Source organism: Antechinus flavipes, chromosome 4, assembly GCF_016432865.1.
Source record: "Antechinus flavipes isolate AdamAnt ecotype Samford, QLD, Australia chromosome 4, AdamAnt_v2, whole genome shotgun sequence".
NCBI classification, from domain to species: domain Eukaryota; kingdom Metazoa; phylum Chordata; class Mammalia; order Dasyuromorphia; family Dasyuridae; genus Antechinus; species Antechinus flavipes.
In genome coordinates, this window is record NC_067401.1 from 29,303,127 (window position 1) to 29,326,303 (window position 23,177).

Below are 23,177 nucleotides of genomic sequence, written 5' to 3' on the forward strand. Positions count from 1 at the left end.
CCAGTGGGAATCCCTCATCCAGAACACCAATCCACAGTCTGGAGGAGGGGGGTTAGAGAAGGCCCAAGTATCTCATATTTCCCTCCAATCCCCTTTTCCTAGGGATCTCCCCACACACTCTACACCATTACTGTGGATATGGGATGTTTGCTAGGGATGGAGGGAGCTGGACTTTGTCCATAGTGATATGGAGCAGGCAGCCAGCAAGCTTTGCCCCTAAATAGAGGAGCTTGCTCTCTGGCCTACCTACTTTCCCTTTTCCCATGGTCTCTGCTTCTGCCAACAAGCTTTATTAAAATTTAAGGAAGGATTCATGGTGGTGATCCAGGGGAAGGCAATATAATTCTTTCAAGCTAAGAGATTTCCCCCAACACAAGAGATTTCCTTGCCCCCTCCACCTTGGTTAGCAATTCTTAGACCCCCGACCTAGGGAGACCTCCTGCCCAAAGAGGATCTCTTTCTCTACAGAGCATCTCAAAGCTTTTATCAGGAATTTTCTGTCTGTCGGGTCCCACTTTTTGTGAAGGGCTTTTTCCCCCCCCTGAGGCAATTAAGGTTAAGTGACTTGCCCAGGATCACATAGCCAAGTGTCTGAGATCACATTTGAACTCAGGTCCTCCTGACTTCAGGATTGGTGCCCTATCCATTGTGCCACCTAACTGCCCCATGGAGGGCTCTCTTTACAAGAGTCTGTCGGTGAGAGCTCTCTTTCTGAGGTCAGGATCGTTTTGGGGTACTCTCTCCACAGAGGACTCTGGGAGTTCAATAAGGGCACGGCATTTGGTGGGGCTCTCCCCACAAGATCTGTCAGTGGCAGCTCTCTTTCCGAGGCCCGTCTCTTAGTGTGAGGATTTCTCCATGTTCGGTGCTTTTTCTGCCGTCAAGGCCTTCATTGGGTCTTCTCTCCCCGAAGTCTTTATAGGAGCTTTCTTTTAGAGGTCAAGGTCTCTCTAAGGACTGTGGGGAAAGCGCCCGCTATTACCTTAACAATCCCCGATCCCTTCTTTGATGGCATTTGGCTTTTATATCTTGCTGTCCCCCACTCTCTCTCCCATTCAGCCCCCGAGCACTTCTCTCGGTCCCAGCTTTGATACAGTAGCCTCTTCCCCTCCCTAAGCTCTCTAGCTCCCACTTGCCCTGTGGACCGTGGCGGCCGAGCCCGAAGCCCGAGGGCCAAGACCAGGCAGAGAGCCTGGGTCCGGAGAGGACGACAGGGGAAGGGAGGAGAAAGTGCAGCTTCTGCAGTGGCTCAGACAGAGGGACGGCCCGGAGGCCAGCCAGCCACAGCCCGGGGGGGAGGAGGAAGGCCCGGCCCGCGGACGCTGCCCTCGAACTTTTCTTGGTCCCCCTCCTCCCACCCTCCCGGTTGAGCCTGCCCCGACAGTCCAGCATACGTGGATAACGGGAGGTTCCCTGGGAGAAGCGGGGGGAGTTCCCGCAGCTCCCCGGAGTCTATCTGGGATCTCTCAGAGCAGGCACGAGCAGGGCTGCACGCCCTCCCTCCGCCGCCCAGTTGGCACCACCTTCCTACCCACGGCCCCTTCCGGCAGGCAGGGAGAGCGCGCCCCGCCCAGCTCCGGGCTCCGGGCGCCCCCTCAGCCCACACTCCGGCCAGCCACAATCACTGCACAAAGGACGGGCGGGGGGGCGGGGTGAGGGCGGGCGGCCCCGAACTGGCTGGCTTCTGAGGCCGGGCCAATAGGGAGCCAGGGCCCCCACGCGGGAGGGCTCTCGGGGTCCGCGGTCGCTGCCGCCCGGTGCCGAGCTCGCAGATTTCCGAGGGGGCGGACGCTCGCCGGCCACGGCCCGGCTGGCTCCGCGCGGCAGCCCGCTCCCTCCCCTTCGGACCCCGGGCCGTTCCGCACGCGCCATGCCAGCCTGGGGCCCCGCCCTCGCCCTGCTTGCCCTGAGCCTGCTCTGCGTCCTGGCCCGATGGCTGAGGAGATTCCCTGACGGGGCCGGCAAGGAGCCGGCGTCCGGGAGAGAGGAGGGCACCAAGGCACAGGTGGTGGAGGAAGAAGAGGACGACGAGGAAGAAGAGGAAGAGAATGAGGAGCAAGAGGGGGAAAGGGCCGCCTTTTGGGACGGCTTCAGTAAGGGCCAGGAGCTGGTGGCCGGGGGCTGCCGCCTCATCTTCAAGCGCTCGGCCCTGGCCCACCTTCTGCTGCGCACCTTCCGCAGGTCCGTGGCCCTGAGCGAGCCTGCCCACGGCTCGTGGCTGTCCGGGCCCCACCTCCAGACCCTGTACCATTTCATGCTCCCGCCGGGCCGGGGGCTCCAGCTGGCCCGCGAGAACCTCCAGCTGGCGGACAACGGGCTGGTGGCCCTGGACTGGGTGGTGGGGCCTTGGGCCCCCAACCCCCAGGTGCTGACGAAGGCCCACAGCTCCCCGCCGGTCCTGCTGGTCATCCCCAACTCCTGGGGGCTCCTCACGCGCAACGTGGTGCAGCTTTGCCTCCTGGCCCTGGAGAAGGGCTACTACCCGGTCATCTTCCACCGAAGGGGCCATCAGGGCTGCCCGCTGCTCAACACCCAGCTGCAGACGTTCGGGGACCCCTCGGATCTCAAGGAGGCCGTCACCTACATTCGCTTCCGACAGCCGGCGGCGCCCCTGTTCCTGGTCAGCGAAGGCTCGGGCTCGGCCTTGCTGCTGTCCTACTTGGGGGAGTGCGGCTCCTCCAGCTACGCCACGGGAGCAGCCTGTATTTCGCCAGTGCTCCGCTGCCGGGAGTGGTTTGAGGATGGGCTTCCCTGGCTCTACGAAAGGGCCTTCCTGCTGCACCAGAAAATCACTCTCAGCAGGTGGGTACCTGGGCAGAAGGCGCAGAAGCGGCCCCGGCCCGCAGCGGAGACGCCGCGGATCCCCCGCCCCGCCCCCGCCCCTCGCGGGGCTGCCGGGGAGACTGACCGAGTCTCACAGGTGTCAGGCCTTAGGGAAAGTCTGGGCCGACTTCTGCACCCGAGCCCGCGGCGGGAAAGAAAGCGATCTAGTCGCTGCTCCCTTTGGGCCGCGCCTCTTCTCCCGTTCTAATCCACACCCGTCTCAGCCTCTGAGCAGGCCGGGGCTGTCCAAAGCTGGAGGGGTCCGCAGAGGGAAGGGACTGTGTCTCAGGGCCCAAGGAGGGCTCTTACTCAGCTTGGCTGCAGAGGAAGGCAGGAAATGGGCACCCACAAGATGAATCATCCTTAGACCCAGGCAGATGCCACAGAGAGCGTTGGACAGTGTCCCAGCTCAGTCACCGGCTTGTTAGGTGAACTTCAGTCACTTCCTCTCTCCAGCCTAAGCATCCTACCTTGGAAAATGAGAGGGTCAGACTGGATGGACTCTTAAGGTCCCTTTTTTGTTCTAATGTTCTTTAATTCTCTTGAGTCTTTTGATCCCTGAAGAACTGGGGGTGGCTACTTCTCAATAGAGAGGGGGTCCATGTCCCCAACCTTGGGGGAGGGGAGGGAGTTTCCACAGCAGATAAGTGGTCAATATGGTAAATGCAGAGATTTAAAAAAAACTCTTCTGCCTCCTTTTTCCCGTTGTCTTTCTCTTCCTTTTCCCCCTCCCCTCAAAACTGTGATGAACAAACTTTGTACTCCACAGAGCTGCCATGGTAACAGAAAATCCCATTTAGAGACCCAGGTGTCCATCTTCCTTCTTGGTTTCAAGGCCCAAATGACTTGTACTAGAAGCTGCCACCCTGTGCTTCCCCACCACCAAGAGTCAACCACTCCTGACCTTGCGACCGTACTCCAAACTCAGGGGTGAGGAATGCAGAGGCATGGGAAGGGCCGGTAGTCAGCGAGTCTGAGGCCGAGCATCCGAGGCAAACCTTTTTGGGCCCAGCAGATGACATCCATCTTGGGTATCAGCCATGGTCCATGACAGATTTGAAGCTAGTTGAATCTTATGGTGAGGAGAGATGCCATTGACCTCGCTTGAGTCCCGCCTGAGAACTGTCACATTGTGGGAGTCTGAATCGGAAACAAACGCACGCTAATGTCTTCAGACTTTCATCCCTGCGCATCTCACTGAAAGTCTCCTTTCAGGTCCTCTGCCTGGAGGACTGCAGTAGATTCTGAATTCTTCCTCAGCTTCCTCTGCCACCAAGTTCCTTCTTGGAATGTCTTCCCCAAATGTCCAGGCCCCGTACAATCATGATAGGCAAATGACTTTTCGCATCAGCCCAAGCAAAATGTCACTAGGACAGTGGATCTGCTCCCAAAGATGATCATAAATTCATAGGTTATCAGAGCTGGTAGGATAGCCAGACATTATTTAGTTCAATACCATATCAAGGAAATCAGAAAAATAGGGGGACTTGCCTAAGGTCATACTGTGTTGAGTTAGTTTATGACTAAAACCGAGTTCCCTGATTTCCAAGTCAGAGCAATCAAAGAGTATGTTCAATGTTAGGCGACAAGGATACCACCAAAAACAAGGCTACATTGCTTGGGAGGAAAATATGATGTATGTATTGGAGCTTTCTCGCCTACTCCAAACCCGAACAGAAATGATCTCTTTATTATTTGCAATTTGGGATTATTAGAAGCATGGCTCTGGCAGTCTGGAAACATTATTTAACACTTCTTGAACAAGGAGAATTACCCTCTTTTGTGTCTGACTCTTTAGACATCTCATAATCATGTTTTTAAGCATATAAAATACATAGAACTACAAAGAAAACCAATTTACTGAAAATAAACATGTCATTTTTTCCACCAACTTCAGATTGCCTGAAATCTATCTCCCTTAGGGGTCTATAGACTCCAGCTTAAGAACTTCTGTTCTACAACATAACATTCTCACTCTTTCTGTTATTTGCTTGCATTGTTTTCTTTCTCAGTTTTTCTTTTCCCTCCTTCTTGATCTGATTTTTCTTGCCCAACAAGATAATTGTATAAATATGTATGCATATATTGGATCTAACACGTATTTCAACATGTAACATGCATCGGACTACCCGCCAGCTAAGGGAGGGGGTGGGGGGAAGGAGGGGAAAAGTTGGAACAAAAGGTTATGCAAGGGTAAATGTTGGAAAAATTACCCAAGCCTATGCTTTGTAAATAACAAGCTTTAATTTAAAAAAAAAAAAAAAAAAGAACTTCTGTTCTAAAATAATATCCCAAGAAAGCAGGAGAAACCAATAATCCACTTCTTCTTCTGCCTCAATTTATAATCTTTGTCATTGACAGATATGCTACAGCCCTAGATGACATAGTGGACACGGACAAACTCTTTATGAGCCGCTCTCTGCGGGAATTTGAGGAGGCCCTTTTCTGCCGGACCAAGAACCTCCCCATCAGTTGGGACACCTATTGGGACGACAATGACCCCCTCCGGGATGTGGATGAGGCTGCGGTGCCCGTGCTGTGCATTTGCAGTGCCGATGACCCCGTTCGGGGCCCTCCGGGCCAAACCCTGCCCACCAAACTCTTCCAGAACAACCCCTACTTCTTTCTCCTGCTCAGCCGCCATGGAGGCCACTGTGGCTTCCTCAGGGAGGACTCTTCCCCGGCCTGGAGCCACGAGGCTACCCTGGAGTATTTCCAGGCTCTGATTGAATTCTTCCAGTCAGAAGAAAGGGTGAAGGGGCTTTCCCGCCACCGCTCCTCCTTCTTGGCAGGCCGGCGCCGGCGATTTACTCTGCAGAAGCGGGAGACGGCACCGGCCTCCCCTCGACTTGAGGAGATGTTCAGCTGGAAGCGCTCATATACAAAGTGAAGTGCAGAGACACTCCCCCCTTCCCCCCCCCCCCCCTCTTATTGCTGCCCCTGATCCCAATGCCTTGTGGGGAAAGGAAGCTGGCTGCTTCCGTCCATCAGCTGGGGTCCCAAATGGAAGAGGCCAGCTTTGGAGGGGGTGGCCACCATTCCTCTTTGAGCGACTTTGTCTCTTAGCGGGGGTGATGGCCTGTGGGGGCTTGTTCCTATGTCCTCGAAATGGAAGGGGTCATTTCCCTAAAATTCATCCTGCCCTAAACATCCTGTTCTGGCTTGCCTTCTTTTCCCATCATCAGGGATTCCAAAAGCCAGAGCAGGGGTGCACTGATCAGATAGGAAAGTGATAGGAAAAGTGGACGGCAAAAAGCCGTTTTCTCAGAAGTAGCAGTGAGCAGCACATTTATGTTGGGAGTCACATGTGGAGTCCTATTTTTGAGGCTACGACTCAGCCCTTTAGCCACTTGGTAGAAGAACTACAAGGCCTTGAATGCAAACATCCTGTGTTTATTAAGTCCCACCCCTTTCCCTCGGCCTGGAAAGCTCTGTTCCGAATACAGGAGTTGTTTCAGGGTGATGTAAGGGATAAACTCCTCATTTGTATTAGAGAAAACTGGGGTCCCCCCAAATGAGACAGGACCTATAGGTAGTCATTCATTCTGGTTTGGGCAGCGGCTCCCTGAGCCTTGAACCTGAGGGGTAGAAGGAGATGTGAGGGTTAAAGGCAAAAATCTTTTTCTAGGTCTCCTCAGATTCCCACTTTCAGACTCTTTTCATTCCCTTCGGTACGATCTTCCTGACAAGGAAGAGAAGAGAGGATAAGGAAAATGGCTAAAAAATGGGATAAAAATCCCCATTTGAGCTTGGGCTGGTTCGGTATCATGAACCAAAAGGCTGGAGAGCCAGGGCCTGTTCTGAGAAGGTCCCTGGGATGGTGCCAGGATCCTCGGGATAAAGGACTGCCGGCACAGCTGGGGCTTCTTTAAGTGACCCAGCTTCTCCAATTTCCTGCGAGGTTTTCAAGAACCTTTTCCTGTCTGGGGTATGATTGCTCTATTCCAAGAAAGATGGATCCTAAGCTCCCATTTCTCTCCTGTGGGCTAAGTTTAAAGGCTCGTATTATTTTACATAAGGATGGAAAGACAAACTCAAAAGTCTCTTTTCTCTCCAGAGTTTTCTGGACCACGAGCCTATTTCTTCAAATGGACACTAGAGACTTTCCTCCATTCCAGGGTCAGGAGAAAGGGGAAAGTTATTACACGTACTGTGAAGGAAAAACTGGAAACCCTGAAGGGTTACTGCCTATCCAGTGTCTTCTTAATACTCAATTTTTTATCATCTTTTTTTTTCTTTCCTGTCCCAGTTATTTGAAAGTCCATTCTCACTGAATTTAGGACTGCTTGAAGGCATCCCTGCTTCCTCCGGTTTACAATCATCGGCAGTGAAGGGATGCTTTGTTCTATGAGGTAAGCAGAAAGAAACGGACTGCAGATGGGAGGACATCCTTGTCTGCGACGGCCCCCAAGGTACACTGCGTTTCACTAAGACACGAAGTCTCGTGAGTCACGATTTTCTTTGAACCTGCCCATGTACTCCCTCATGCCGAGCTGGAGAGTATTTGCTCAGATGTGACCAAACCACATCCTGGTCTAAAAAGCAACAAAGAAGCTTTGAAAAGGGAAACACATTTGCCCAAAGTCACGCAAGACGAAAGGCCCGCCTCTGATACTCCTAGCGGCAAAATCTCAGCTCTGCAGATCAGATCACTGCTGTTCTTTGGAGGTAAGGTCTAATGGATCCGGTAATTTGCCTAGGCCCGAGAAACACCTCCAGGCTCCAGATACGGACAGAGCTGGATCATTCAGGAGGAATTTTGTTTGGGAGTTGGATGGGCCTTTGCTCCTCCTCTTCCTCCTCCTCCTCCCTCTGTTCTGTCACCTTCTAACCTTCAGCCAGTGACAGGAAAGGCCAGGAAAAGCAGCTGAAATATAAATCAAACAGTTCTGGGGCATACATGGCGCTCTGACAAAAGGCCGGGCGAGAAGGTAGGCGGTCATGGCCCTGACGTAGCTCAGCACAAAGCTGTGCCCATGGCAGGTGTTCAAACACTTCAGTGAATGAATGAATCAGCATTTCCTTTATCAAGACTTTTTTTTTCCTCCTTGGCAACCAGTGATTCAAAGCTGGGTGCAAAGTCAGAAATCGCCTGGTGGCTTTAGCAAGCAAGAAAAGCTCATGCCCATTGTGTGCCCCATCTCCAAAGGCACGGTGATGTAGTAACTCATGTAGGTCTTCCAATAATCATCATCATTGGTGATTTTTTTTTTGGAAGAGAAGAATGAAGAAAAAAAGAAAGAGAAGGAGAGAACAGAAGACAAGGAAGGAGAATAAGTTAAAAAAGGAAAAGAAGCGATTATTAATTGCCTTCAGGTTTCCCAGGTACTTGCAGTGACAAGTCACATCAGGGTAAACTCCAAAGTTGGTGTGTCCAAACCCTGGCAGCTCTCGGGGGGAGCCAAGAGGACATGGCTCAGAATCACACAGCTGGGAGCTAGTTTCAGGCTCACTTAGTTCCATCCACTTACTTTCACAGAGGAGAAAAATAGGGCCCAGAGAAAGGAAGTGGGAAAACCTCACAACCATCCACACCAACTTGCCAACTCCACAGGGCGAGGAAGTTGCTTCCTCTCCACCTCTCAGCTTCCTGGTGCCCTATAGGAAACTCAAGTCTGCGGGCTGCAGCTCCAGAGCCACGCCCATAGTTAGAAGAAGTCCCAAAGGGATCTTACTCTTTCTACTCTGCCTGAGTAAACATTTAGCCACCTTGAGACAAACTGGACAAGCTCGAGGCAGATAATTTTGAATGTCTGACCTCTTGGGGAGACTGGAGGCTGAAAGCATTTTGCAGGCAAAAGTCAGCATCTCAGAATTAATTCTCAATGCACCTGGGGCCCAATGTCCATATGACCCATTTGGAGGCCCTCTTTTGGTCACTTGGAGGCTCATGAGCAGAAGAAGCAAAGTGAAAACCTAAAATGACAAAAAGCGATGTCTTAAGCCCTGGAAGAAAAGGTCACTCGATTGGATCACCCGCTTCCTCTCCAGTGCCTTTGGCATTGGAGAATTGGCTGGATTAAAAAAAAGGACAATTACTTCTCCTGATCTCTCCAAATTCGACCAGAAGGCATTTTCAGATACATTTTGCCTAATATCAAAACAGTCAGATGGTACAGTGGATAGAGGAGTTGGAGTCAAAAAGAACTGACTTTGAATCCTGCTTCAGAGACTCCTTAACTGTAACACTTAGGCAAGTCAACAGATCTATGCTTCAGTTCCCTCACCTGTCTCACAGAGTTGTTGTGAGGATCAAAAGAATTAACATAGGTAGAGTGCTTTGCAAACTTTAAAATATTCTATAACTGCTATCCTATCGTTATTAATTATCCCAAAGTGGCTTCCTACAGGGGTAAGTGTAGCTTGAATTCTGAAGTGGGAAGCCAGCCAGTCTCCTGCTTTGTAATTAGTCAGAACTTGGAGGAATTTTAGAAAATAAAACATAACCTGTGAAGGGTTTAGACGCCTATTCTACAATAAGATTCTAGAGGCAATGAAGAGATATGAAGTTTTGGCTTTTTATTTTTTTAATGGGAATATTGCCCCACAAAAAAGTGGCAGAGCAAATGAAAAATACTCCATGACTTTTACATTTTGGCCAAGTGTAGTTGAGAAGACCTCAAAGGTAGGAAAACAACCAGCATTTCTATAAAGCTTTATAAATAGAGATCTCATCTGATTCTTACAACAATCCTGGAGAGTGTTATTTATCCCCATTTTACTGATAAGGAAACTGAGGCAAACATTAAGTGACTTATCCAGGGTCACACTGCTAATTAGTATCTGAGGCCGAATTTGAATTCAGATCTTCCTGACTCCAAGTCCAGCATCCTATACTCAAATATTTAACCCAAGTCTCTGAACTAGCTATTGACACTAACTGTGGAGAATCAGATAAAAAAGCTCATTAGGTCTATTTTTTCTACAATCTCTTCCCCTTTAAGAAAAAGTCAATTTATCATTATTAGCCATGTATTAATCAGCCAGGTGGTTGGACAGAAAAAGATTCATGTCTTGATGATAGTTTGTCTTATCTGCTTGTCTTTCCCCCAAATTTCCAGTCAGAAACAAATCCAAGACATTTATCCCCTCTAATGTGGGCATGGAGAAGAGACACGTACATATTAGCTGGGGATTGATACCTCATTGTACAGCCCCAATCTACAAACATTGGCTGTTGCCTGGAGTTTGTGGCTCCAGCCCTTCTTCAGAACTCTAACCAGCAGAGTTGTTGCTTAATTAATAACTAGACTTCTTGCTTCAGTTAATCATTTCCCAGCAGTCTGAACATTTTTCCATCTGTCAATGCTGCTGGTTTGCAGCATATGGGCCCTAGCCCTGACTTTTGCCATGATGGAAACCCCTCTGTGCTGTGCCGAAAGTTTGGCCACCTGAGTTCTAATCCTTCCTCCCACTATATTTCCCCCAGAGATGCAGTCTATCCAACCAACGTGGAGCCAACCAATGCATGCCTTCTCCTCTTGGGCAACACTGCCCACTCGGTTCCTCTTGCTCCTTAGTCATCCTGCTTCCTCTTCTCATCACACACTGCTCCGACAAACATCAAGGAACCTTCTAAAGCAGGTGAGCAAAGCCTCCAAGGACCCTCCAGAGAACCAGGTGCTGCTTTGGATTCCAAGACAAACACAACCGTCTTCCTTTCAGGAGGCAGTAGATTTAAAGATGAGGCACAGACCTGAAACTCTTAAGGCTTGGTCTTATCAAGTCAGAAAGGAGTGACAATCGAGTCCATGAACTTGGGACGGAAAGCATTCTATTCCTCATGCTGTTCTACTGAAACCATAATTATCCGTTGAGTATTTATCAAAGGACCTGCGTTCAAATCCTCTCTTCCCCTGTGCTACTGGAGAAGTTACATCACGTTATGTTCCTTGGTTTCCTCATCTCTAAAATGAGGGGATTGAATTGAAGACTGCTAAACCTCAGGAGAGCTATTGTCTCTCTTTCATGTCTTTTAGATGACGGCAAGGCTAGAAAACCAAAACTCCTGCCTCTGGACCAGGGACCTCTCATGCTTTTGGGAGCACTTGCCCACTTTGATGGGGATCCTTTCCCTACCCCGATGGATTTGTACTCCTAAGTTACCCTCAGGGGAAAAGCCTGAGCATCACCCAGTTGTCTTTGGGTATGTTGAGCCAGTGAGAGTAAGGGGAGAATTTCTTTAGCTTTCTGACTTACTGGATCATAGGTGGAAAGATGGAAAGGATGTCAGGTGTTAGGTGACTTCCCCCAACCCACAGGTAGAGTCAAAATTTGAAGCGAGCTCTTCTGACTTCAGATTCAGCAACATCCCAAGCCCCGTGCCGCTCCAGCGACTTTTATTGCCCCGATCAATGCTGACATTATAAGCACTTTACGGTTTATATATAACCTGCTCTCTTCACAACAGAGAAATAATTTGCCCTGTGCCACAGCAGAACCGGAACCCAGAACTTGTAGCCAATTTTTCTATACTGCCATCTAATTGATCAGGCTCCTGAGTTACTATTGACCCATTGTGTTATGGAAAGAGCAACGAACATAGACTAATTCTGGCTCTGCCACTAACTATGTGAATCTAGCCCCTTCAATGACTTCAAATCCGGGGGGAAGGTGCAGGCAGGGCTGACATCTCCTTACAAGCTCTCTATTCTGAAACCAGGTCCAAGCTGGAAGATTCCTGCAGTCATTCATGACCACAGTGCACAAGTATCTAAGGGATAAGATGCCCTTAGAACTATTTTCAGGCAGAATAAGGAGAGCTCGAGGCAGATGACTGTTTTGGAAGAGTAGGGTACAGGCCTGGGGAAATGCATACTCGCACAGGGTCAAGCCACAGAGGACTGCCCAGTGAAATATGTGACGTGTGTTATCTTTAAAGCACAGGAATTCAACTTTTTAAAAAAGCTCATTGAGACTGTGTGTACTAAAATTACTTTATTACAGTTGATTTTTTTTTAACTTTTCCTTTGCTATGATACAAAGGATACTTACAAACAAAATATTACATATGACCTTGTTTTCTCTCATTTTCTGACAACTTGGTAACAGCTTTAAATGCACAATCTATACAATTAATACAGGTTATATATGAACTATAATGTATGCAGAACCAGAAGAATACTGACAATATACTGTACAATAAGCCTCACCAGTTAGTGCTGTGGACCATCTTTACCGAAGAGAAAAATGCACACTTGTATCATACCATACCAACTGGTGCTCATATCAAGGGAAATTCCCCAACGCAACCCCTTGTAAGCCTCCACTGTGGGCATCTGTTTGGTCTGAAAACTCAGAGGACGCGACAAAGGTGTAGTTAAAAAAACAAATTTATTAGTACGGTGGCAGCACATCACACTTTCAACATGATTCTTAATCTAAAAAACCAGTCCTAGTTTCCAGATCCAGAAATCCATCACCCATCATAACAATGTGACAGGCCGGGGGCCGGGGGAGAAAAGATGGTGACTGCCACAAGAAAGGCAAGTGATCTAACCGAATTTTGAGTCCTGTGGAATCTGTAATTTCTCCTCCTTACCACAGGGAACCAACAAGTCACAAAAGCTTTTTGATGAAACTCAAGCAGACCTTCTCGGGGCACCTGGTCTTACCCAGACTCCCCACAATTGGTCTTTTTAAAATATTTGTGGGAATTACTGGAACACATTCTGGGTAACAACATATTCCAATAAAGAAAGGCCCTGTGAGCCATGAAAAGAGTTTCCCTTGAGTGGGCCACCAAAACTGGTCCTGGGGCTGTTACATGTGTGCATCCAACTCCCAATGGCCTACTCAGAACTGATAAGGTCACAGCTTTTTTAATCCTTTCCTTTATTATTATTATTTTTTTGTAAAAAGGCAACCGACTGAGCATTTTTTTTTGATGAATGGCAAAATAATATTTTTTTAAAACCTAGCATTTGCAGGAATAGTGCAAATGTCATAAAATGGCCTTTAAGAAAGGAAATGGGGAAAGGAGAAGAAAGAAGTGATGAAAATCCAAGATGGAGAAAAATGGATTTTTTTTTTTCCTTTTTAAAACTTCTACAATACCTGTAGGGGGGAAATCATGCTGGAGATGAAGAGATTTAAGGGGAAGTGAATATACTGTATAAAATTAAAAACATAAATAGGCTATCTGGATGATGGGTAGAAGCAGAAACCAATCTGGGTTACAAAAAGGATTATACATTCAAGATGCTCTTAAACCCAGTGGGATAACTTATGTTAAAATTGTGTTAATAGTTAATGTTAGAAATCTCAAGTTTGTTTTTAAATCTTCACAATACAAGCAAAGCTGTTTTAAAATATACACTATACACATTTCTCATAGTCTCTCCCAGCCTCATTAATGCACATTATACTATCTTTCCTGTATACAAAAACAAGGGGGTTCTTATAGCTAAACTGCTCAAAGTAACCCAACCATTTATTACCTAAATGTTTGCCTTAAATTTTAAATGGGTTATTGACTTCTGAATAATCACATAAATAGGATTTAGCAAAACAAGTGTTAATAAAAACTTCTTAAGCATTTACAATTGATCAAGTTGAAATAGTCTGGGTGAATTATACACGCTATACTGCAAAATGTCACTTATTTACATCAGACCCTCATCCTGTTTTGTTTTTTTTTTTTTTGTTTGTTTGTTTTTAAGAAAAAAAAGAGTTGGAAGAATGTCCTTAATTCTCTAACCTAGTAGAAAAGGGTCTTCATAAAAGCAAAGTTAACATGACCACAAAATTCTCCCCTCTCCTGGAAGCCCCCTTCTTTCCCTCCCCAATTCTGCCATACCTTCTATCCATGAAAACTGTTTGCATTTTGAAATGGGTTCCTATCTCATTTCAAATTTCAAGGAAACTTGCTAAAACTCCTCCTCCTATCTCCTTCTTGTATCTTCTGTGTTTACTGAATACTCTCCCCCATTGTACCTTTGTCTGGAAGGGCTCCTTCTCGGACAAGTTTTTGGTTGAGAGTGGATGGCATAACTCCCACCCAGTATGGAATAGGAGGTTTAACACACACCATCGTGGTGGAAAGAAGGGAAGAGGTTCACTGAGGAATAATAGGATATTTGGAATGGGCACTGGTAGAATATCCACACTGATGGAAGCCAACGCACAACTAGCCAAGGGCAAAACAGAAGGGACTTCAGTCTCAGATGGTGGTGGTCTGGATGGAACAGCCACAGGGACCACCTGTGTCCATGCATTTGGCAACGACAGCCTTCTGAACTGCTTATTTTACCTACACACATAGAATTTAAGGTGTGATGCTCTTAACTCAGAAAGTAAGAACCAAATGTGTCCATTCTATTGAGCGCCATGCTTTCTTTCAAATAGCCCTAATATTTTTCTGATGGAAATCTAAGCTGTTCAAAAGTGAAGATTTTAACTTTTAATAAACATCGACATCTCAATTCAAAATGTGGCTAACCTCAGAGCCGCCATCATGTAGACATGTCATGTGGGCACTGAAAGCATGCAAACCAGGTTCCATGGACAGGCTCTTTCTTGGGATTTCTGTGCCAACAAAGAGTTCCACTCATTTCACTTGAAATTCCAGCTGTAAGGGAGCCCAAGGAACAAAAGCACCAAACCATAAGGTACCTACTGCCTGCATAATCGAAAGAACATGAAAACACTTGCACTTGAGAGACAAAACATTTCTGCAAACATGGGCACTGGGGAAGGGAGCTCTCCCTACCTCACTCACGATCGAAGATATGCAATCGTTACATTAAAGAAAATTACTTTGCTTCAAACGTATTTAAACTTGACACATGATTAAGCCTCACATTCCCCTGCATACAACATTTAAGCATTTTAATTCTAAGCTTTACCTAGGATGGTTATAGGGTTAGATGCTAGAGCCACAACGGGCAATGACAGCAACTCCTCTCTAGCTGGCACAGATCTATAAACTTTAGTACAAAAAACTCCAAAAAAAAATATTACAGAAACTAGGTCAATTTGTTACCTACATATTTACAGTTAATTACACGGTTTTCACTCACAATTGCTAAAATGTCAGCAAAAAAGTCAAACTGTGCAGGTGGAAGTACCCGTACTTTGGAGGCATTATTGGGTATGAAGATACCCTTTTTATTTGTTCATTCAGAAGTATCAGCTCTTCTCCACTCTTTCCTGGCAGACTACCCAGAGATGATCTGGTTGGCTTGTCCAATGCTCATCCTGCTACTTTCAAAGGGAGACTTCAGAGAGAGTTCAACATTTTTGTATATAAAAATAAAGGGGGGGGCGGGGGAAAGGTACATGGGTGGGGAGGAATGAGGGTGGGGAAGATGCTCAGGAAATTTCAATGTCTGGCAAACAGTTAGCAGGGTAGCAATCATGGCCAACAGCTCTTCCATTTTACTTGCCCATCTCTTTGGGAAGACAGGAAAGGCAAGTGTTCAGAGACCCACAAGATATCAGATAAGGTGCACAATTGAGTCTGGCGTCTATTTAGTTCATATCCATTTTAGGACTACCATCAAGCCACAGATGCTCTCTGCCAGGTAAACGGAGGTCTGGGAATCGGTACATTCACTCGAGGGGAAACTGTTCTACATGGCCTCTGTAGACAGTCTGGGAACATTGGGAATCAGTAGAACATACAAATAAATGCACAACAGGAGGAGTTCTCAGCTTCACCTTCTCTTCTGGACAGTGTTTAACAAGACAACTTCCTTCTTTACAGCATTAATAGCTATAAACAGAGCCCACGAACATCTCTACAAACATTCCTAATGTAGCTCTAACTGTAGTGATTTCAAAAAAGTGCAGACAACATAACCAGACACAGCAAAATAGACTTCAATCAGTAGTCCCTGAAAACAAGAGGAAGCTCTACGAAGCTCACAGCACATTCTCCTGGAGTATTCAACTGAGGACGGGGAAAGTTTACAGTTCCTCATAATCAAAAGGGAAGTCTTCAAAGATGAAGAGCAGAGGCTGACTCTGATTTGACAATGCTATGGACAGTGTCATGCTCTTAGACAAGGGAAATAGGTTCTTGGTGCGAGAGAACATTGAGGCAAATGGATGACCTGAGAGTAACAGAGTCTGCTGCTGCCTGGACCAGCTTCTCTTCTGAGTCCACTAGCAAATCCAACCCTCCCCTAATGGAGAGGTCTATCCCTTTGGGAGCTGAAGGAACAAAATGGGAACCAATCTCTCTGGCAGAAACAAAGGGTTACTGGTTGGGAAGCCCAGGGAGAGAGCAGCACCCGAGCGAACAAACCTCTGGATCCGTTAAGATAGCCCTTCACTCCCTTCCTGTGGACACCCCTTGGGAGGGAAGAGGACCAAAGCATTCCCTCAATGCCCTTGCCCTGGTTTTGGAATCTCAGCGAATTCTCTTGTAACAGCTAAGGGTCAGTGGCAGCATCTCCCTGCCCCCACCCAGAAACACAACTGCATCCTCTGGTCTCTGGTCCCTTCCTCTCGACCATTCATTACTCTGGGCCACGTCGCGTCCCTAACACCATGTCTCTCTCCAGAGCACAGACGCCCACTAGCCTCTGCCTCGGTGCCCTCCTGCTCATCTGCAGCTGAGTGCCACGCTGTGGCTTTACTTTCTCAATCCCCATGGGCTCGTTCCCCTCTTTCTTCAATAGCCTTAGAGGGCTGAAGGGGTCACAGCTGCCTGGAGTGATCCATATTCTCACAAAGAGCAGACACTAAGAAGTGTGGGCCCCATGCATTCTTGCCTTAACTGAGTGAGTTGGGGGGGAAAAATATATATATATATGTATATATGAATATATACATATATATACACACACACACACACACACATACACACACACACTCACTCATATATGTATACATGTGTGTATCTGTATATATAAAAAGAACAGGACCCTAAGTGCTTCGATGCAAATGTATAGCACGGCCAACATGTCTCTCTCTCTCTATTTATATATATATATATGTACACACTCATATGTATATACAATATATACATACAAATGATAGAGCTATCCCAAGAAATGTGCATATTTAACATAGTGTTTTGTTTAAAAGCCAGTAGATCATGGTATAATACAATTTATTTCCACTAGTGAATGGCACACATGGAGGAATGCAAAGGAGGTGTTTCAAGTATAAAAGTTATCTTCACAGGTGAAAATAAACAGTATTATTCCAGTGTCCAACACAATGCATTCTGCAAAGAATTAAACACACCAGACATTTGGTACTTACATAAACTACTGCAGTTATAAAGTCTAGAGTGAAAATAGGGTTAGTAGAGTTTGTCTTCCAACCTGACAAAGATATCCAGAGTTTTCATTTTAAGTGGGAGAAGAGACAGGAAGAATGTTGATTCGCTTCTTTAGTTACTGCCCTTTGCCCATCTGGCAACTGGCTTCTACAGCATCCTGGGAGTCATGGAATCTCAGAGCTGGAAGAAACCTTGGAGCTCACGTTAGACCAATTTCCTGGTTACACAGACAAGCAAAGTGTAGCCCCAAGAGGCTAAGAGATTGCCCAAGTCATGTGGAGCTGGCTAGTGACTTGGCCAGTGAGAGGACCCCAGCTATCTAGCTTCTCAGCCCAGTGCTTTTCCCACTGTACCCCAAAAGACAAACACTTCCGTGACACTACTCAGCAAGCAGGAAGTATTCTCTGTAAACCGCAACTTGGGGCTGTTTTGACTCTGGGAAGAGTTAAATGTGCAGATGGGCAGGGGAGGGGGAATAAAGTATTTTAAGGTACAAAGTCAGTGATTCAATGTTAACAAAGAAGGTTGGGAAGTACATGCCATTTTCTACTATCAGAGGTTCTGGACCCCAGATGCAGCGCTTGCCAATTTCTGATATATTTTTGACAAATTCCTCATCATTGCTTAAACACGCACAGGAAGTAGACATGCACCAGAACTCCGGAGAGGTAATACGATCTGATTACCAGGGAGTATTTGCAAACTGATTCAGAAAGGGCTCACCTCACTGAAACCATCCAAGTTTCCTTTTACAAACTTTTCTACGGGATAATTCCCACTATGTAGAAGACTTTGCAGATTTTTTTCATGCACACGCATGCGCGTGCACACACACCAACACACACAAACACAAATCAATTAAAACCTGAATCAGTCTTTGCAAACTATCTGTTTTAATTAAAACATTAACCTAATGGAATAATTCAGGTCTGCACATGACCAACACATAAAGCTGGTGACTACACAATCAGGTTGGCTACAAAGCCCTACTGAAAAGACCCTCTGGGGTAAGTGAAGTCAGATGTCCCAAGACCCAGGCTCGGAGAGAACACGAGGGAAGTAACTGAATTTGATTAGGCCAAAGCTCTTTTTTCACTCAAGTCAACAACAAGGAGAAAATAAATAACTTCAGCTCAAAACAGACCATCGGTGCAACCAGGGAATTTTAAGTTGTCTGAGATGGGTTAACCTCAATTGATTTTGTTCCTATTAGCTCTTACACACACAAGTTCTGGATGTATCCCACCCCTCAACTGCCACTACCATGTTACATTCCGGGGGATATGTGAGAATTCCTGATGAAATTGTAACCCTCTCAAATCAAATAAGAAAACACAATGTCCAGCCAATCTCAATTTTCTGAAAGCATCTGAATTATGTTGTCCTGCAAAAAATGGCTAACAAACTACATTTCTAGTCAATAACCAGGTATGACAAGTAGTTGTGACATTTTCCTTTGGACTTGTGAAGAGCTGTAGTGTGAGGTACGTTGCTAACTGGATTCCCTTGTTATGTGGATCACTGTCCTACTTTCATGAATGTCCCTTTTACCTCCCGTGGCAAGGGCTTCCAAACAATTTACATAAAAATAAATTTTTCTTTCATTTGGCTTTATTAAGATGCCTAATATCTTTTGAATGATAAAGATTTGTGAGAAACTGGACACTTCGGCAAATGGTTATGAAATCTGGTGGGGTTGGAGAGGTGTGCCATTGACAGGAATTGAGGTGAGACAAGGCCCTCAATGCCTTAGGATTCTCAGTAATATAAGTTCTAGAGTTAGCAGCTAGGATTCTCTTCAAGACAAGCTAGGAAGGGGGAGAAAAAAATAAGTTACAAGAAGCTTTGGTGATGGGAAAGAACATCTACATCAAGTCAAACTTGACTGACCTGGTTTTAATCAAGGACTTCCAGCTTGGCCAACTGGCACTGACGAGAGTACCAGGAAACTCCTGACTCAGTCCTAAAGGTTGATCCTTCATCATAAAAACAAAAACAAATGAACAAAAATAGAAAAACCAACAAAAGAGATTTTGTCAACAGACTCCCTGACCAGTAGAATTTATTTTTAAAATTTTGCCAAACTTCCTAGCTCCTTTTCAGTAGTACTGTTGACACAAGAGTATAGAGACTTCTGGAAGTGGTGTCTCCTATTTTAGGGGAGGGGGTTTTAACCTGCTATGAAAAGATCACAAAGCCTCAACGAATGGAAAAGTTGCAGAGCAGTGCAGCAATGGAAACGGTAACTGAAAAGAGCAAAAAGGGGGCTGGCCCCATGCAGCCCATTTACAGTGGTGATGGGGGTCAGCCAGCAGCTGGTCAAAGTCATTGGCTCAGCGACTCCTGTACACTCTGTATGGCAACTAGACACCGAAACAATTGGCTACACTACATGTAAACAGGACATTGCAACAAGCTAAAAGGGGGGAAAAAATCACATCTGTGAATGTGTAGTGTGGGAAGAATTTCAACAGGCAGCAGTTTGCAGACACGGTATCCTTCAAATACATGGCCGTGGGCATATATTGGCTACGTGGCTTTTGTTTTCAAGAAGGGAGCAAGAGAAGAGCTGGGCCTCCAGGATGATCCAGATCCTCAGCTACAATGGGAAGAGCAGCACATGTGCAGTCTTTGAACCTTAACCTTTCCCCACTCATGCTGGAAAAGCACAGTATGGACTGGAAGAGGAGGAAAGACACCAGAACTGAGTTTCTTTCCTTAAAAGGCTCAAAGATTCGATGTTACAACTGCCTCCTGACATAGAGCACACTAGGATGGTCTGGACCACTAACAAGCCTGTGTAGCTCCCCCAAAATAAATAAATAGAACCCAGGCAAAACTATTTCCGACCCCTGGAAATGGGCAGATTCCTGGAAACCTTTGGTGTCTGTGGATGTGTCCCCTTTCCTCCTGCTCTGGGGATGCTGAGAGACCAGGCCAATTTAACACGAATTTTAACCTGGGGAGGGAATGTAGGTCTGGCCCACACACTAATCTAGCTTAGTGCACACATGTTGCCTGCCATGAGCAGCTTGGAAGGATTGTGGAAATTAGGAAAGCTCCAAACCTTCCCATAAGCCTCTGAAGATAGAGGAACCCAGGAAGTAGTAATATAAGCTCACTGTACTGCATTCAGAAATGCCCCTTTTTGGAGAATGCCTTCCATTACATGCAAAGGGGGCTTTGCACCCATACAATGCCTGGCCCCAGTATTCCCCCCTCCAGGGAATAAAACAAAACAAAACAAAACAAAAAACCATGCCCAGCAGCCAAATACGATGACATCCCATTAGTAAACACAGAACGGAACGCTTTACAAAATGAACAAACTATTCCAGATGCACTCGGCTCCCACACTGCGGCGCCCAGGTGACATGGCCGTGGTGATGACGTCTGGAGGCGGCAGTTGCTCTTGGCAGACAGCTCCAGTGGAAGTGCCACGCACGATCATCGTTGGAGTTAAGTATAAGACATGTGTGAACCATTGGATATTTGTGAAGTAACACTTGTGCTCCTGCTCATGCCCTGCTCTGTCCGTCCCCCAGAAGCTGTCCGCCTCAGAGCCTGGGGGCTGTTGCGGACTCCCATGCCGCTGCCTCGAGGCACCCCTTGCATTGGCCCTGAGGGATGACCCCATGGCTGGGGTCCACCTTGCATTGGGTGGCCCCAAGCTTGAGGTGGGCCACCCATGGGATGACCCCAGTGAGGGCCTGGGCCCCCAGTGGGATTATGGGACCAACCCGAAGCTCCAGGGTAACTGTGGCTGAATGCCTCAGGGGACAGATTGGAAAGGACCATGTTACTAAAACCTAGCCTCATGCTCTCAGAGTCAAAAGCTTCAATTTCTCTGGCTTGACGCTCCAGCAGGCTTCGTATTCGTTCTGTGCGCTCATTCTGCAAGGCCAACATCTCTTCTTCAATCTGAGTTGGAAAAAAGGGGAAAACAACTTTTAGAGACCAAGTATTTACCAATTCCCCCTTCATCTTTATGTTGCTTCCACTTTCCCTCCCTCCTAATACTCCTTTTTTTTTTTTTTTTCCAGTTCTAGTTATGGAAATACTTTTCTTCCCTTTCCAACATCGTATCTTCCTTGAAGTCTCAACTCTGGCTCTTCTGGACATCTTCATCCCCTGATGCCTTGTGTACCCCACTCATGCAACACGTCCCAACTGGAAATACTATTCCTATGTACTTCTCATACAGGATCTTAATTATGGGGCTCTCTGAGAGCAAGGATTTTGTCCATCTATGTCCCAGGACCTCACAAAGATACCGCACATGCAAATCTACAATGAATTTTAGATGAATTAAACAAAATAAAGAGAAGGCTATTTTATTTGCTCAGCTCTGAAACACTATTACTAGTATTAACTGTAACTTTTTGGAAACACATTCAAAAGCAAAGTCAATATTATTTAGTAAGATTATAAAAGATAATAGTAATTTAGCATTTCCCAAATATTTAAAATGATATTTAAAAAAAGAGCAGGTTAAAGAAATACAATTAAGTGCTTTAAGTTCAAATTTTATGATGATTGACAAACCTATATATGGCAACTGTCCAAAGATTGCTGCCCTCTGTTATAAAAAGTGTGTAACACATCTACTAAAAGAGTTTGATCCCAAAGTTTATCCAATATTTCACTTCCATATATTCATTTTATTTTAAACTAAAAGACAAATTCAGAGGACTTCTAGAAATCAAACTAAGTAATAAGAGACATGAGACTGCTAGACTAGCTAGAGAGGGAATTAAAAGGGAAAAATTACTGTATGTGGTGAACTTTAACCATTGTAATGAACTGGGTAAAAAAGTTTGGAATCTCAGTCTAAGGCCGCACTAAGATACAGTGGGAAAAGAGCCAGATCAGATACCTACAACCCTATGACTTTTTTCTGTAAGAAACTTTTTCTTGCTTCTTTAGTGAACAGGGCAGGAGGAAAAAGGGAAAGAATGTAGAACTGAAAATATAAGAAAGAAAAGTCACATGATTCCTCTGGGTCTCTCTTCCTCTACCAGGAAGGGGGCTAGCTCTGGGGGTCCTTCCAACTCTTAATTCTGATTATACAGATTATACTGATTATATAGGCCCCTGATCATCTGTCTTTCTCTTGTCTTCTAGCAAATGTAGTTATTCAAGTATTCACTTAAATCCAGCAATCATTTACCTTCTTTCATTAATCTTCTAATTTCTTGCAATTTCCTAGTTATTGTTATTATAGGTATAACCCAAAATATTATATTTCTAGTCCCAGCTAAAAGCAGCAAAGGAAATGACTATATGCTGAATAGCTGATAAATCTGTTAAGGATTTGGTTATCAATCACCCTAAATTTAATCTGTTTTAATAGAAGTACAGATTATCTGGCTTGGAAACAAAGCCCTTTTTAAGATAAGATACTGACAGATATTGGCATCAGTTTGGGTTTACATGTGGTTTATTGCTTTCTGCCAATGTCAGTTTCTAGCCTGAGAGGAGACTGTAACACACAGCCCTAAGAAAAATTCTTAAATTGTTCATTGGTTCTTAGATCTTTGATATTCCTATGAAATTTGGTAATAAAATATTAATGAAAGCAACACAAAATAACACTGATTGGGACAACATTGTGGGGGCTTTCAGCCAATCAATATTAAGACACCTATTATGGCCAGGAAAAAAAAAAAAATCAAATTGTCCCTGACAGCCAGAATCTCATTTAAATTATCTTGTGTAATAACATGAACTCAGAGGTACATGTAAATCGGAAACATGTAAATCCAGAAAAGGCTTCCTGCAGCCAGGTGCCCACAAGTCCTGCTCTGAAGGAAATGAGGTAGAAGGGAGGGACTGCCTTCCAAACAAAGTACACAGATGAGAGGTGGGGGGTGGAGGACAGCAAGAGGGAGGCCAGTCTGGTTGGACTGTCAAGTGGACAAAGAGGAAGCATCCATTGTCTTTATACTCATTCTTATCACTTCCTTAACACCTACTCATTTCCTCTCATCAATTCTCCTTACATGATGGCAAGAATGCCATGTGTGGGTCATGAAAAGCCCAGAGTTTGCAAGAGACCTCTCTTGCCCCTTGACAGACTACAGGAACAAATACATAATCTTGCATTTTTCCAGCATGGCCA

The 23,177-nt window shown here is 45.8% G+C and overlaps 2 protein-coding genes across 2 annotated transcripts in view; one reads left to right on the forward strand and one right to left on the reverse strand.

Annotated features, from left to right (window-relative positions):
* Positions 1-1,724: 1,724 nt before the first annotated feature.
* On the forward strand, positions 1,725-13,371 carry ABHD15 (abhydrolase domain containing 15). The gene is made up of 2 exons (XM_051992266.1): positions 1,725-2,802; positions 5,185-13,371. The coding sequence occupies exons 1-2, from the start codon at positions 1,871-1,873 to the stop codon at positions 5,711-5,713; spliced, it is 1,461 nt and encodes a 486-aa protein (XP_051848226.1). The 5' UTR covers positions 1,725-1,870; the 3' UTR covers positions 5,714-13,371.
* TAOK1 (TAO kinase 1) overlaps positions 11,746-23,177 on the reverse strand; it is a 132,987-nt gene continuing 121,555 nt past the window's right edge. Inside the window, exon 20 of the mRNA XM_051992265.1 lies at positions 11,746-20,977. Within this exon, the coding sequence (XP_051848225.1) occupies positions 20,516-20,977 (462 nt within the window). The 3' untranslated portion in view covers positions 11,746-20,515. The remainder of the gene's footprint in view (positions 20,978-23,177) is intronic.

Coding starts and splice junctions, on each gene's coding strand:
- ABHD15 (XM_051992266.1), top strand. CDS start 1,871: ATGCCAGCCTGGGGCCCCGCCCTCGCCCTGCTTGCCCTGAGCCTGCTC. Junction 2,803..5,184: donor CAGAAAATCACTCTCAGCAG/GTGGGTACCTGG, acceptor TGTCATTGACAG/ATATGCTACAGCCCTAGATG.